At 35.5% G+C, this 16,989-nt stretch overlaps 1 protein-coding gene across 1 annotated transcript in view; it reads right to left on the reverse strand.

Moving 5' to 3' along the window:
* Positions 1-16,989, reverse strand: part of CSMD3 (CUB and Sushi multiple domains 3) — a 558,931-nt gene that overhangs the window by 90,612 nt on the left and 451,330 nt on the right. The window contains exons 40-44 of the mRNA XM_051611448.1: positions 16,412-16,481; positions 15,415-15,531; positions 9,176-9,385; positions 4,481-4,669; positions 769-946 (exon numbers count right to left, since the gene is read on the reverse strand). Coding sequence (XP_051467408.1) covers positions 769-946; positions 4,481-4,669; positions 9,176-9,385; positions 15,415-15,531; positions 16,412-16,481 — 764 coding nt within the window. The remainder of the gene's footprint in view (positions 1-768; positions 947-4,480; positions 4,670-9,175; positions 9,386-15,414; positions 15,532-16,411; positions 16,482-16,989) is intronic.

A 16,989-nucleotide genomic window follows, 5' to 3' on the forward strand; every position in this document is an offset into this window, starting at 1 on the left:
ACACACCAAGTCTCCTCTCTGAAAAGGAATTTACAATGGAAGGGAATCCTTTCTCAATTTCGTGACTCAATGAAAGGGTCTCCCAGAGAGTTTTGTCTGATCCTGTCCTCCATGCAGTAGATAATCAAGTGTACCTTGCCATCGAATCTTGTGAAACCACTGTCACATTTACTATCAAACTTTGTTATATCTCTGTTTCATATCAAGAAACATTGCCGCTTCTCTCTTATAAGTGATGCACATCACTCCATCCTCAACACTACAGGAGCTGCTACACTTGGGTACAGTCTCCTGCCTTTACCAGTTTTGCAACTAAGAAAAATGAGAGCTTCATTATCTGAAAAGATTCATGATAGACATGGGCTCAGGTACATAGAGAATATTATTTCTCTATAACTACTGTTATCTCAACTTTTCTTGTCAGAGCCAAATACAAATAGAGTCTCTTCCCTGTACGATCGCTCTTTTCTTCAGTATTACTTCTCTTGGTTGTTAATAAGTGGTCATAACATAATTTGGAACACTTTTTTCATCAAGAAACTGAGGCACCCTATTATAGTTTTGGTATTATTAAGACACAGACTGAAATTATATGCCAGTGCTACCTAGAGAAAACGATACATTGGAAAACAGATTAGTGCAAATCACTCACTTCCCCTAGACGGAACACCAGTGTCAAGGGAAAATCACAAAGATAGTCTTTTTAACTCATACTTTGTTGCATACTGCCACATGGAGATTAAATAAATGCCAAAAGTATTTTCTTACCAGACAGTTATGAAATCATATATCGGCTCTGTCTGGAGAACGGTGAAATTGATGTAGATTCCATTTCCAGGTGGTACTCTTACAAGCCAGAAGCAGTCTTGAAAGTTTGGATACTCATCGGGGTATCCTGGAGAATATATGGTGCCATTCATTGCAGTTATATTCCCTCCACAGAGCGCTATAAAAATTAAAATAATTGTTTTTAAAATATATTACAAGCTTCTTTCATATCTTCTTAGACCATGTAAAAGCCATAATTTTAAACCACATTTGGTAAACTATAACTAGATTATGTAAAACCATTGCTGTGTATAGAAAAGAGATTTTACTGAGATTTTTGCAGAGTCGGAGGTTTATTTTTGTATTATGGGTCAAATATAAAAGAAAAAGAGAAGTGATTCTGATATCCTAGATATTATCAGAACTGGAATTAAAGTGATATTTAGACACTGGGTTAAATTGAAAACTACTTTGTTAATGCTTTTTCTGAATGCTAACTACAAACAGCAATGAAGCACATTAATTGTTTTAATTATTTTCACAAGAATGTGGCCAACCAAAATTATCAGATGAGAAAAGAGATACGCTAAGCTGATGGGTGGAGGAAAATTAGAAGGGAATTTGAAAATGGAAATACAGTATAAATAGCTTTTTTGCATTTAGTCGGCTAAATCTGGAAGACAACATAATAGTTCTTTCTGTAATTCTTTTTGAAGTGCACTAATTTTAGACAACATACAGTGCAAGACTAATCATAGAGCTTTTGGATTTTACTAACTATGCATTTCAGGAAAACTGTGCAAACTATATTATTTTCTTCAAAGAGATTTCAGATGCATGTTGTACATGACACCACCCTGTTATTACAGAAGAGAAATTCTGTTATAGAAGCTCAGTTCTGGAAAAGTGAGCAAAACCTAAAACAGTATAGTTTTTGCTTTATTTTGCACACCTTCCTCCTTACACCAACCCAAATGGACATGGACCAGTAAACCAGATTCTCTAAAATGTTCTTAAGAACCTCTAACCAGAGACCAAGTTGCTGGAAATACAGGTTTGACATATAGGAATTACGTATTGTTTGTCTTTAGGTACAGCATGTGTTATGGGTTATACATATACTTTGTGCTGAACTGTAAGTTAAGGAGGCTTTCAAAGTCACACCTCATCCACTCGGATTCAACAGCTGGTACACTGCTTTCTTCAGCTTTTGGCTTCAAAGTCTCAAGGGTTTTTGAGCAGTGCAGACAAAATTGATTTTGCAGCCAGGTTTTAGGGGAGTGAAGACAAGGGCTGATGACTGTCAGGCAATGAGATATGTTGGAAACAGATTCCAAAGTAGTGGAAGTGAGGGAGGTGAGTTAAGAAGGGTCAGAGACTGTGCTGAGTCCAGGTTAGAAAGATTTTAGGTGCATGACCGTGCGAAGGGAAGGGAACAAAACTGTTTAAACAGGAACAACATTTAGTGATATTTGATGCAGATTGTCTACTTCAAGAACTCTCAGGCTTTAAAGAAGCCTTAGTGTGTGCTGTCTTACAATCAAGTTATTGTAAGAAATACGAATTTAAAACATACTGTTCACTTCTGGCGCTAGATGTATACAAAAAAGCCCACTTCGTTTTAATGCTTTTGAACACTAAGTCTTTATCTTAAATCAAAGCAAATACAACTAGAACATACTTATATTTTTCCTTCAAAAATAAAGAAAAAACCCCAAAATTCAATAACATACTAATATATTAAAACATCAAAAACTCTCTACTAAAAATGCCACAATAAATATTTGCACAAATCCCCGCGTAGTTTAAGAAATTTCTCTGGGAGCTGAGTAATGTTAGCAGTCTGTAATCATGCAGCACAACACACACGTTAGATCTCCATGATCAATAGGGGTTTTTTTAGCGGCATCTTTTTGAATCACATTAAGTAGAAACTTACTTCCAGCCACTGTTTAGGACCATCAAAAGTGATATTCAGAACAGAAAAATACTTTGGACATCTTGCAATTTATTAATAAAATTCTAGGTTCCAGTAAGGTAATTCAAATAAAAAGAACCACTCCATTCAGTAAATTATTTATCTTGATTCTGAGGCAGAGAAAATACAGCTAGAACTAAGTGATAGGAAAAAGTTAAGCTTTTTAGCAGTTGGTACATGAACCATTACTATTCCCTCAGGATCCCTCAGAAAATGGGGATTGAAACTTAATTGTGATGAATTAGCTTATTCCCTGTACAAAACACAGACAGTGTAGGTGTCATCTCTCTTTTATATTATAAGCCTTCTCTTTCTGAATTCACTATCAGATACACCCTAATTTAGTTATCACATTCCCCAGAAATGCCTATGGCTCACTGACTCCAGAAGGAATTTCAAATAATGAGCCTTCTAATCTCAGTACCTAACTTAGGTAGATGATTCAGAGCACAATGTAAAAATCCAGAAAAGGAGGCAGGTTGTTGTGGGTTTTTTGTTCATTTTGTTGAGGTTTTTTGTTTGTTTGTTTGTTTTTTGTTTTTTTCCCAGACCTTCTTCTCCAACTTCCTTGGTATTGAGGATATAATTCAAAATAAAGTGAAGGCCTTTAGCTCAGCTCCTGAAGCTGTGGAGGATCATTATGGCATATGAAAGTGGACACTCAACACCATGCACAGATCTCATTTTGTGGGAACCTGGAAACCTAGGCATCTACAGAACTTTACAGTTAATGACTTAATTGCTAAATGTGTTTGGATCTTGTGCTCCCAGAACTGTAGGATTTTGGCATGACAATTTTTCAATATGGGTTATCTTCACTGTATCTATGTTTTTTCCAGTAACCTAACGTTGCTGTCTGAATGTTGACACAATTGTGATAAACTTGATTGTTCCAGAAGAAAGTAATTATTTCATATGGAAGAAAATTCAGTCTTCATTTCCACAAACAGGTTTTGTAGAGCACAGATATTTCTCTAAGAAACTTCCGTGTTACCAACGCATCCAGCCTTGCCTGTTTCAGAGGCTGGACACTGGATGACTGTCATTCTTTGACCTGCTTTTGCTGCTTAGGTACAGGTTCCTTTCAGCATAACTAGGGATAAGATAAAGACCTCTAATAAAGACCTCTACAGAATCATCACATACACTCATTCTGTTTCCTTAATATTTCAGCTATGTGCAAGCCATGGTTCCTTGAATTTGCTTACCTGCTCTAAGTGTATCATTCTAAAAAATTTAAAACTTTAAAAAATATAATTTAAAAAATATTCCTATTCACAAAAGATGTATGTAGAAAGGCACATCATTTACTGGAGGAGAACTGTATTTTACACCACTTTTGACATTTCTTTCTAATTGGTAAGAAAGAACATAAGAGGCTAGAGTTGCAAAATTCAATTTTTAATCTTTTTTTTCTTGATTCAGTGCAGAGCTTTTACTCTGTAGCACCACCTAGATTACAAAGGAGTACATATCTCCAAGGTCCAGACTTTAACCCTAATTTTCCAAAAATAAAGTTATTATCTCAGATAAGTTTTCACAGATTTCCTATTTCTAGGAGACATTTCATCTTCCATGCAAAAAATTTTACATGCAAATTTGAATACTTCCTCTGCAAAGATCACAGTATAAAGATACAGGTCTCTACAAATTGAGAAACTGAAATTATTTCAATTAACAGTCCTTAGGAAAATTTACAAATACTGAAGAGTTCACAGGTCACCCAGAACATACCTTCACATCTGGGGAGAGGATGATTCCAGTTACGGCTGATGCCATGAAGGCAAGTCAGAGCTGAATTTCCAATTAATGTGTAGCCAGGAAAACACTCAAATGAAATTGTTTGTCCCACAGTAAAGTCATTCCCAATAACAAAACCATTACGAAATGGTCGAGGGTCAGGACAGCTTTGTAGCTGATATGCTGAAATAGATAGATAGACAGACAGACAGACAGACAGACAGATAGATAGATAGACAGATAGATAGATAGATAGATAGATAGATAAGATAGACAATAGGGGGGAAAATGGTAGCATACAAATTCTTATTACTTAAAAAAAATAAAAGCTTCTCATTGAAATAAAATTTAAAAATCACGGAAATCTCATACGTCTCACGTTCCATCACAGTGCAATATAAAGAATTGGTCTTACACCAGGAGAAGCACAGTGAAACTTTCCCAAATCAATGCTGGAAATATACATTAAAAATATTTCCCAACTCCAAACTTCATACAAAAAACATAATACTTTATACAAAGTTTAAGTGATCTTATGTTCTTTACACTTTGATAAAATGTGGGGGGGGGTTTGTGTGAAAATAAACAAAAAAATAGCCAACACCTTACCCTCTAGAGTCCATGATGGCAAAAATGCTAGACTCTTAATTTTATCTTCTAATTTTAGTAAATGCAGGAGTACTGTACTACAGAAGAAGAGTGTTGAAAAGAATTTCAAGTTTGTATTTTCTCCATTTAGATCTTCAGAAAGGTAGGCTGCTGACTGACTCTTTAAGACTAAAAATTTCTTCCAAGTGCATCCTTAAGTACACCCTAATCAAAATGCATCCAAGTTGGTGTCAATGAAAATTAAAAAGTCTGGGGAAGAGTATGTAAACTAAAAGCATGGGAAAAAAATTACAGAAGACTAACATGACCCCATGACAAGGAGGAGGTTAACAGCCAGCATACCTCTAAAAAAAGTGCAGGAGTATGACAAACAACAGAATTAAATTAAATAGAAAAAGTAAATCAGGTAGCCTACACTGCATGTTCAGTGATGCATACAGTATTAAGGAACAGAACAAGGGCCAAATTAAGAAGCCCTTTCATATAGCCCTTCAGTATAGAAGCCTAAAATGCAGGAGGTGGGATCTAGAATGCTTGAACCAACCAAGAGCCCTGAGGTGAAAGGCATGATATAAAGCAGCAGGACACAGTGTTGCCAGGCAACCACCTTTCTGAGATGGCAAAGACTTTCATGTAGGAGAGTAGCACTGTTTAGAAATTATTTTAAGTGCCATGGAAGAAAAATATTACCAGAAAAATAAAAATACCATGGAATACTCAAAGATGGAAATTAAAATTTCAAAAATATTAATGTAGGACTGAGCTGCTTCTACAAATGTCTAAACAGGAAAATTATAGCGAATTGGAAATGTTAAGTAAAATTAGCGAAGTTCCAATAATATGGCAGGCAGCAGTAATGGAGGACCAAGTACCCATCTCATGGGGATGACTTGAAGAAATAAAATTTTTATGCAGGAAATAATTGTTCCCTAGAACAAGCAGCTTGAAAGCCCACAAGAAACAATCTTATTTTAGATTTGAACCAGCTTGGCCCTTGCTTGGATCATTCAGCTTACTGCTTGCAAACAAGTTTCAGTAGTACCTAGCGCACACTGAGGACTCACAGGGGGTTGTAAAAGCAACCCACCTTGAGGCCCTCTCTTTCCCAAGATAACCCATGGGGAACTGTGTAGATAGCTCAACCCTGAGTTGTCCATAACCCATAAACCAAACCGGGAGATGCTACATCATTCAAAGACCCATAACCTGAGTTGAACCTTGAAATACCTCAACAAGTAATGTGTCCTGAGTCTCAATGCAAACCACTATTCATTTGCCTGAGAAAGTAAGATAAAGAGAAACTGGAGGGTTTTAGTTCCAGTTCCAGTTGACAACTTTGTGTACTGAGACAAACACAAAATCAACAAAAGAGAAATAAACAGTAGAGGATAGCAAAGTGAACCTCCCACATAGATGAATAAATAAGATATGGGGAAACTCTATCACACTGCCATAAACCACACTCAGTCATAGTCCTTCCCACTGTCACATGAATCAGGAGATAAAAATCCTAAATTTTGGGTTGGGAACTGGGAGTTACTTCTCCAACTACACAGCTGGCCTATGTGGAGCCTCTTCCCCCTTGACAGGACCACTGGCTAAGGTCATTTTCCTGGGACTGAGAGTCCTTACCTGGAGGGGTAAGTGATTATCATGCATGGTATAAGTTTGTAACCACAGGTGATATTTGGCATGCTTTACAGCTTGCAATATGGTGTTCCATGAATGTTTACAGGTTACATTAGTGCATTCTTCTATCATATCTGTGAAAACCTGCAGAAGTGGCATATTAAATCTACATGTGCAGTTCAAGTAAAATGCCTGCTTGAGCTTTGCAGTTAAACCTGTAAGTGAAGTTCAAATAAATTGTTTTTGAACCTCACAGTCAGTTCTCTTTTTGTCACAGTACTCAAGCTTTAGTTCAAGAAGTTCTCATGGGAGAGCTACTCTATAATAGCAGACATAATGTAGTTTGATTGTACTGGGAGGGAGAAAGTCAAATAAACTCAGCACAGGGGTATTCAATTTTTTCTAAAGGGAATTGAAGGCAATACAGATTGGAAACTGCTAATCTGGACTACTTTAAAAGAGTAGGTAAAACATGTTATCAAATTCAGAATAAAAAAACATGAAAATGGTTCAGAAAAATGTCTGCATGACTCAGTAGAAAAGTTAAAAAAGCTGCAGTGGGTAAAAAGTTGGCACTTAAATAATGAAAGTCTGCCTTTCCTAAAAGTTGCAAAACTCAACAGGTAAAATTTAAATAGAAAATAAAGAGAGCAAGAAGAACTCGAAAAAGGTCTTGCAGAGGATGTCTTAGCTGATCACAAAAAAAACCCACAATAAAAAAATTTACACTATATCAGAAGCAAGAAGTTAGCTAGGGAACTGGTGGGACATTTGATGACAAATAAGACAAAAAAGGTACTTTTCTGGATTAGGACACAGTTGAGAGAAAACCTCTATAAAGTCTTTGTATTCATCTTTACTGCTGAAAATGGTGTAGAGATTTCCAAACAAGATATGGTGCTTGTCTATGACACTTGATCCATTTGAAGTAAAAACAAAAGTACTAAACTAAATAATAAAAGCAGAGGACAAAGAGTAGATGGCTTTCAACCAGAAGAGCTGCCAAAACAAGATATATATAATTTTAAAATCTTATCTAAAGAAGGGGTCATTTCCCAATGTAAATCTCATCTATCTTTAGAGGAGATCCTTGAAATTATGATTCAATGAATATGACTTCTATATGTGCTTATACAATACAGGCTATAATAATGAATAATGTTACTGAGCACATGGCTAAGCACTGTTTCTTGGGAAAGAGGCTGGGGGAGGTATGTCTGAAGTTCACAAAAACATGAAGACTGAATGTGAAAATGTCATCAAATCCCATAATATTAGAATTAAGAGCACGACAACAACTGTGGGTGCTAGGAGAGTCCAAAAGAAATTAGATTCACTTCTGTGCTTCTTAAAGTAGCACAGAACACATCTTGGTGATCTTTTTCAAGAAGATTTGAAACATCAACTTCTTATTACAGAACTGAGAATAAATACACTATGCAAAATTTGCAAATTCAGAAGATCACAAACTGTATGTTTGAAAGAATCAGTTATTTTGTGGTTAAAAACACAAACGTAAACCTTTTTTTAATTCTTTGACAAATAACAGTATGTCCAAAATTATTAGTGTAACTATTAATAGCAGGAATGATACGTGCTCTAAAGTCTCTTAATGCCCTCTTAGCAGTAGATTTTAAAGTTCCCTTACTCCTACACTCCGTATTGTATTTGAAATAAGAAGTGAATAAAAACTTGTCACACAATTTAAGTAATCAAATTACTTTTTTAAAAGCATTTTTACAGTGGCTTGCTTCCAGAATGTTACATAGAGTTCAATTTGGACTTAGTACTATTGAAAGAGTAATAGAAGACTCCTCTAAAGTAATCTTAAATCAACTTTAAAGCTCTTTAAATTATCCATTGCCATTACTCATATAATGAAAACATGTATAATTCAAAATATACATTTGAACTATAAGTATTTTAAGGAGAATTATGATCCTGCAACCTTCACCAGCTTGGCATGACCTTTTGCGGTAAAACTGAACAAGAACTTTCCAGTGATATTGTCGGCTAGGTAATGAAATTGATTTGGACATTTCTAAGTTGGCATTATTCAGAACTAGCTTTATGGACCCAGCAGTCTAAAACGGTAGTTAGATTTCCCCATTCCAGAATCCAAAACGCAAACTGAGATTCCTATATGCTTACAAAGATCGATTAATAGAGATGCTTACTTTGTAAAGCCATGCCATGTAAATTAATATGGCAACTTAATTCAGATATGGGTAATTATCTGTTTGCCTACATTTGAACTGCTTTTTAAAAAGAATATGCAATTATTTTTCTTTTTTCATAATAATTTTCTGCATTCTTCTGTTTTAACTTCATGCATAACACCCTGGTTTGAAACAAAATTCTTTTACTTCAAGTTTATCTTTTAGGATTGCCAAAAAATGACACAAACTTCAGCAGCCACCTTGTTCTCACAAAAGACTGTCAAAATCTTACCTTGATATACAATATGAAATCCTTGTTTGTTCTGTGAGTAATCACTGTGAAAGTATAAGCTGGTTTCATGAGTTGTGCTGAACAGAGAGGCTGGTAGCTGAGGGCCACTTAGTCTCCCAATAACAGTGCTAGTTTCTGTAGATCCACTCCTAACTTCTAAATAATCATGTATAGTCTCCGTTGAGAAATTCAAAAATTGCAAATGGACACCTGAAAAACAAAATCCACCAGTATCAATACCAGGAAGAAAACAGAATATGCATATTTTACACAGACAATATCTGAAAATAATGTAACCAGTGGAAATGCATGTGAAAATATGCTCCCAGATGCAGTCCATGGGTTTCAGTTTGAAGCATTCTTTCTCCTCATGCATTATTAATTCTGAGAGGCTGGCAAGGAAAGAAATGCTAACACTGAAATATAACCATGATTCAAAGCACTGAACTGTAGGTATGCCACTTTTTCGCAAAGTTTCCTGTTGTGCATTTAGGGCAAATTTGAGTTCTGAATATTGAATACGTACAATTTAGTTAAATCTTTCTTTTCAACTGCATTAAAGTTTCCAGTTCTATTAAAAGAAAAAATGCTTTGTGAGCCACACCTGAAAAAGAAAGTGGCAGAATTCTACTCCTGAGGTAGCTGCATTTCAGTTGTACATAAACTGATCTCCCTCTGCTTATATATATATATAAAAAAAATGTATGTGTGTGTGTGTGTATATATATATATATATATATATATATATATATATAATGTGACACAGTAACATATTCATGTAATATGTATTATATATATATTGTAAAGGTATGAGGAAGGCAAGTGTTTGATCCTTAAAGGGTATCTGGTCAAGGATACTTTTCAATGAAGCAAGGGAATACAGTAAAAGGAGGAAGCCATAAACAAGAACATACAGGGACAGAAACCTGAGGGAGGCAGTGATGAGAACCAAACCTGGTGTATCACAGTCATTGACGAAGTCAAGTGAGACTGTGAGAATTTTATTCCAGTGAGGTTGTCTGATTGAGGACTTTATCAACTGTGAAACAAAGAGAAAAGGGGGAAACAAGAAACCAAAATCTACAAAGACACAGACCTGAAAAAACAAACATGGAGCTACCGAAAAGAAGAAACAAACCTTGCCAGTCACACTAGCTGATGGGCTGTCAAGAAACTACAGACACAACCTCCAGGAAGATCGACCTGGACTTTGAAACTGGCAAGACTGTAAACTAGGGGGACTCCACAATGGGAGGAGTGCAGGAATTGATAAATATACAATCCCCTGAAGGATGTGGAAAGGAAAGGGAAATGGAGAAAAAAAGATGGAGTCTGGCAAAAGAGTGCATTAGAAGGGCTGGTAGCACATTATAAGTGGAGGAAGGGGGCAGTATGTTTGTCTGGTTTGGCCCTGCATCTGATCATCAGTCTGTCCTGTCAACTCATAATTTTTTAATAAATCTTTTCTAACTTATCTCTAAATGAAATGTCATTCTCTATTCCGTGTGTATGCGTGCCACAAGGATTAAGTGCTAGGTACTGCTGAGACCCATTTTTCTGAGTGGAATTTGGTGCCAGCTGCTGGAGTTAGACCAGCAGTGTGGGTGTCCTTGGCCTGTGGTACTAGTTACTGGAGTGAGTATGGGGGGTATCAATTACTGGTGAGACTGCTGTGTGTCAATGGCAGGGTGAAAATTACCGCCAGCTACTAGAGTCAGACCAGGGGTATGGGTGCCCTGCAGCCTGTGGTATTAAGATACTGAAGCAAGTGAGATGCCATAGCTCTCTCCCCTTCCTCTCACAGGCTCTGGGATGGGAATGGTGTGTGTCCTCAGAAGCAGTTACTGAGGAGACAAGTGTAAAGTAAGTAGATCAGTGGTGGCAGCTGGAACATCTGTGGGTCACAGCCCATGTGCCTGGTGCTGGCTACTTGGAGTACAAGTGTCTATATCCTCACCAATCCTGGTGTATGGGGAGGTGTGCATGTGTCATCTGCTAACAAAATTCAAACTAGACTAGCTGGTGAGCAGGAAGGCCTTGGGTTCAGGCAAGGATATCAGTCAGAAAGTCCATGCTGATACACCCAGGGGACTTGTGAATGTGAAGTGCACCAGGAGCAAGTGTGTGAACACTGTGTGTTTGCATTGAGCTTTAAGCTGGACGAATCATTGGGCAGGGGACATGTGGAGGAGGTAAGAGGAGCAGAGATCCACACAGGGGTGCCAGGTGGACACTCAAGGGATCTGCAAATGTGTTTGATCTTGTGAACCTAGACAGTGTTGTGTGTGTGGCTGTGCTTGTTTTATGTGAGTCCTCTATGTAGGTGCTGTTGAAGGCAGCACCTTCTCTGTGGCAGTCTGTGTGACCAGCCATGTCAGTGTCCTCTGTGCATGTGTGTCTGTGCTCATTTTGTTACTGTTCGAATCTGCAAATGGGAAAGTGGCAGCCTTGTCCCTTGGCGTGGGAAGGGACCTTGTGTCCATGGGCACAGGCTGGGCTCCACTAGCTGGGCAGAAGAGGCCTGGGCTTGAATGGCTGGAGAAGGTGGCCACAATCCTTATATAATTTAACACATATTTATATATCTTTTTTTTGAGACACAAAATATCTAAACTGTATTATCTAACAATCATTCATTGGTACCTCTCCTACTAAACATGCAGTTCAACTATTTATTTATCATACAGACACTGTGCCATATGATCTCTTATCTCAAGTAACAAGCAATAGGACCAGAGCAAATGGGCTCAAGTTGCACCAGGGGAGGTTTAGATTAGCTATTAGAAAAAACCTCTTCACATAAAGGGTAATTAAACACTGGAATAAGCTGACTAGAGTGGCAATTGAATCACCATCCCTGGAAGTATTTAAAAGAAATATACATGTGCTGCTTAGGAACGTGGTTTAAGCACTTGGCTTGGTCGAGTAAGGTTAATGGTTGGTTGAGTAAGGTTATGGTTGGACTTAATCTTAAAGGTCTTTTCCAACCAGATAAATTCTGTGATTTTGCCAATAGAAATGTCTGATTATTGGATTCAGTAAGGAATAGGAAGGTAGCTTACTATCCATTAGTAAGTAACCTCTCCTAATCAGGTGAGGTATTACTTGTGGCAGGACAAGAAGAAAATCCTCAGCAGTTGAGTAGTTATAGGGCTCTTTAAAGAGTTTCCTGCTTATACATATTTCTATATAAGGTACAACAAAGTAGAATTTGTATTTTGTCTGGAGTTAGTGCAACTATAGAATGATAATGGAGTACTTTCATTAATGAGATGTTGAGTCTGCTGGTGCTTCTGTCTAAGATGATCAACATGATTTCGTAAGAAATTGAAAGTAAAATATATGATGTCATATTAATTATTGAAAAGTCATGAATTATTTTGTAACTCCTAAAGTGTAATACCTAAAGTGTTTGTCACTGCCTTTTAGAGCTTTCTCCCCAAATACCATGTAAAGTTTACGAATGGCTTTCTGAACCCTGTACCATTTTATACACTAGAGGAAAAAAGGTTGGCACATAATTAAATTACTGTTACCTTGATAATTTCTGTCTCTCTTTATATGAAGATAATAAGCTTCTGCTTTTAATTGTCATTCTTTTAATTTTCCAGCCTTCAAAATATTTCCTTCACAGAGGACCCAGTTATATCCAAACTTTGCTTTTTCTCTGTCCATGTTATTTGTAGGTTTAGCCTCTTATTTGTTCTTGTTACCCAAATACTTGTCCTAAGTTTAAAGTGTCATTAGTAACTGCCAACTCATGCTTTCTCACTGCCTTCTTTTTCTTTCACCCACTTTGTGTCATTCAATAGAAAACCAGCTCTAATATATTTTCACCCATCATTCAGCTCTCTATACTATACTGTCTTTCACTGTATGTTCCTGAATCATATCAGTCTTCCAAAGTATGAATTCTTTACTCAGCCTATAGCTCCTGCCTCTGTTTGTCTCAGACTTTTGCTTGTTAGACTGTATTTTTCTGTGTTTTTTGCAGTTTGGACACCCCTCTTCAATGAGTATTTAATATTTTTATATATGTTTTAACCAAAAATCTCAAAAAGAAAACAAATCATATACAATAACCTTGTAAGTTGTTTGAAGTCAACATAGTGGTATTGGGTTAGATTAAAACATCAGTGAATATAAAGTGGAAAAGCTTATGATCTGTAACTTCTCATCATAAAAAAATCTTGTTAGAAGCACATAAACATGTGAAAGCCTGTAGAAGGTTTCAATGATGGTGTTTTTGAGTTTTTCTGTTTACTACTAAGAAGAGTTACTGGACTAGAATCACAACATGTCTAAAACCAGTTTTAGCCATTACTTTTTCAAGTGTAATTATTTTCATTTTTACAATGAAATTTTATTTTATTTTTAATTCCATTTTAATTATATCCTATTTAGAAATTGTAAAAAGATGGCAAACACATTTCATTCTGTTTTAATATTAGCTTAGCACATTTCAAACTGTTCAGTTTTAGTTTTCTTCTAGAAGAAGGAAATTTTGTTTTCTTACATGTTAACTGGAAACAAGCAAAGATCTGCATGGGATCTGAAGATTCTAGATAGATTTACAATTCATGATGAAACAGTAGAAGCTGCAACATCAAGCTATCTAATATTCAGGTAATGGCAGAATTAAAGTATTAATGCTACCTATGAAATGTTAATATAAAAAAAATTAATTATTGACTTGAATGTTGTGACTTCTAAACAAAATGCAAACATAACAATTAGGTTCTATGTGGGAATCTCCATCCTGGCATAATGTATTTCCCACAGATTAATTCTGTTAAGTCAGTGTTACTCAATGTTTAATATCATTCAGTTTAAACAAACCAGGCACAAAAAATTGCTTTCATTTAAATGATAAATGAACCAGGCTCACAGGACTTTAAAAAGATCACAGAAGTTCTTCTTAAAAGCAGAAGAGAAAGAATCTGAACAGATGCAGAAGGCAGAAACTATTATGGATGTCACATTCAGTTACTGTGGAAGATGTAGAAAATCTGTATTATCAAGTAAAGATGACAGAAGATGGCAAGTATAACATAGAAAACAGTAAGGCATGTCTGAAAAAAAGAGCATGCCATTCAACTAGCATGTAAAGGAAAAAAAACCAACCAAGTGCACATGCTCCTACAAAAGTGCCACAAATATAAAAAAATAGATGAGACAACTGTATTGTCATGCTTTGAAAAAAGATTTTGCAATGATAGGATATATAGGAACCACTCCCAAGTTGCTCAAGAGATTGGACAATGTAAATGAAATACTGATATTAACTACGCAAAATCATGGTAATAGAGTGAAGTTCCAGTGACCAGAAACAAGTCTGAAGACATGGAATTTGTCTAAGTGAAAGAAACTTTGAAACACATGAAAGACCAAAAGGGGCTCAGAATCAGTCAACATGGATTTACTAACAGAATATCACAGATGATCAGCCATTATTTCCTTCTATGATTAAAATGACAATGGGAAAATGGTGGCTATAATACACTCTCACTCTGCTATAACTTTTGACTCAGTCTTCTATAGTATTCTCATGTAGAAGCTGAACATAGATGAACTTGATGAATGCAAGTTAAAACTGTATGTATTGATGATATATGTTAAAAATTAATGGAACTTCAATGCTCCAAGAAAGATAATGCAACACCCAATGTCCAGATAATAGCCAGTAACAAGTACAATATTCTATGGGTTGATACAGGAACTCAAAAGTATGCAATGTCTTCACGAGAAACCTTGACATTGACAATTCATCCTCAACAAATTTGTGGAGGATGCTATACTAGGGGTCATGGATGATATACCAAATGGCACAATATAATGACAATATAATGATTTAAACTGATGCTGACTTGGTTTAAAATATTAGTGATTAATATTTGTTTGGTTTATGACCTCACAAAGACAGACCAAGCCTGTTAAGTTAGAAAATTGTGCTTAATTCTAATGAAACAATTTTGTCTTTATCAGAAAAATGTACTATATGTTAAATGAAAAACCAAGAGCTGTGTCATTTTAGTTTTGTTTGTTTGTTTAAGGCTTTGGTAACTTCTTCAAATGAGTTTGGTTTTTTTTGTTGTTTTGGGTTTTTTTTGTGTGTTTGTTTGTTTGTTTGTGGTTTTTTGTTTGTTTTGCCAGGATAAACACAAAATTTTTAAAAAATATGCTCAGCATTTTGAATCCATAAAAATCCCAACAAATCTAAGCCATGAAAGAACACATACCAAAACCAATAGGCAGCTTTATTGTCCATGTGCAATCCAAACTGCTAGGATAGTTACCAGGAAACCCAGGGCTGAGGATCACTCCGCTGAAGTCTGACATGCCACCCCCACATTGTGCTGCAAAGAAAAGCAAAGACATTTTCAGGGGAGTAGAATGAATTAAATTTTTTCTGGAACATTGAAGATCCTTCTAATATTAATAACATAATAATAATTAGGTTTATATTTCATAAAATAAACAAATGTTCCTTTACCACTAAATATTTGTAACAAAGTAATTTACAAGTACATGCTTTAAACATATGTATCTACTCTGAATTAACTAGGTGCTAATCTGGGGGACACATGTATGTAAAAAGAGGATAGATGTTTAATCTGTGTGCATCACTCTTGTAAACAGGCAAGTGACTCATATCAGCTCTCAGTACCACTGAAAAAATTCCACATTATTTTGCAAAGGAGCATCTGAATAATATAATACATTTAGACACATTTCAGATGTTTCATTTGGGCTTCTGGCAGGATTTCAGTATTTTTTCCAATAATATTAATATGGTCAAATATACATTTTTCTTTCAAAAATTATGTATCTCCTAAAATTGGGTAGGCATGCCTTATGTTGAACTTGCTAGAGATGAAAATACAATGCTTTTTTATTTTAGTATTTTCTGTAATAGTCACCACTTTGCTGTGAAAATGTTTCATAAATAAACTAACTATGTTTTCAAGGGTCTCAGGAGGTCTCAGCACTGATAGTGAATTGATGATAAATTCCGACTAGAACATACTTCATTCTTTCTTTTTCTGACTGGACATTTCAGAAAAGCTTTGCCAAAAAATAATGTGAAGTATGCTTTGAAAATCTTTAACTTGATCATTTTAATATCTAATTAATTCCTTCTACTTCTCCCTATTCTTTCCCCCTGTAACTTATTTTTTAGTTCTCTGGCTTTCTCACTGTGGCATACTTGAGAGAATTTATGTATGCTGAACATACCTAAACATATTGGAATTGGATAATTCCATCTTCTTACTGGTCCAGGCATACAGGTGATATGTGAATGTCCCTAAAATGACACAATATTTGCTAATTCATATAATTAAACATATACAATATATGGCATATTATTAGTATCTCAACAAATAAAATTTCTAAACATCATCAACATATATAAAAACACTAATGTATAACATTTATATCATACATTGTGAATTTTGTCATACCTTTAATATAACAAATACTTAAATATGTGACTTATTCCACCAAAGAACTGTGTATATGCCCTTCATATTACTCCTAACAATATAATAGCATCTAGCTGAATTCTTGTATTACCAGATTTCACATAAATCAAGGTTCTAGAAACTAAAGATCTAATTGAAGCAACAATTACATAGTACTGATCTGCACAATTTGTGGAACATAATAAAAAGATGCAAATTATATATATTATACAGTACTGACATTACATCTTAAATTCATAATACCTGTCCTAGATGCAATTCTTACCCTCACCCTCAAACAGTTGGCTTAGGTTGCAAAAGATGACCTATTAAAGGAATTCCTTTATAACG

Source organism: Apus apus, chromosome 2 (genome assembly GCF_020740795.1).
Source record: "Apus apus isolate bApuApu2 chromosome 2, bApuApu2.pri.cur, whole genome shotgun sequence".
Lineage (NCBI taxonomy): Eukaryota > Metazoa > Chordata > Aves > Apodiformes > Apodidae > Apus > Apus apus.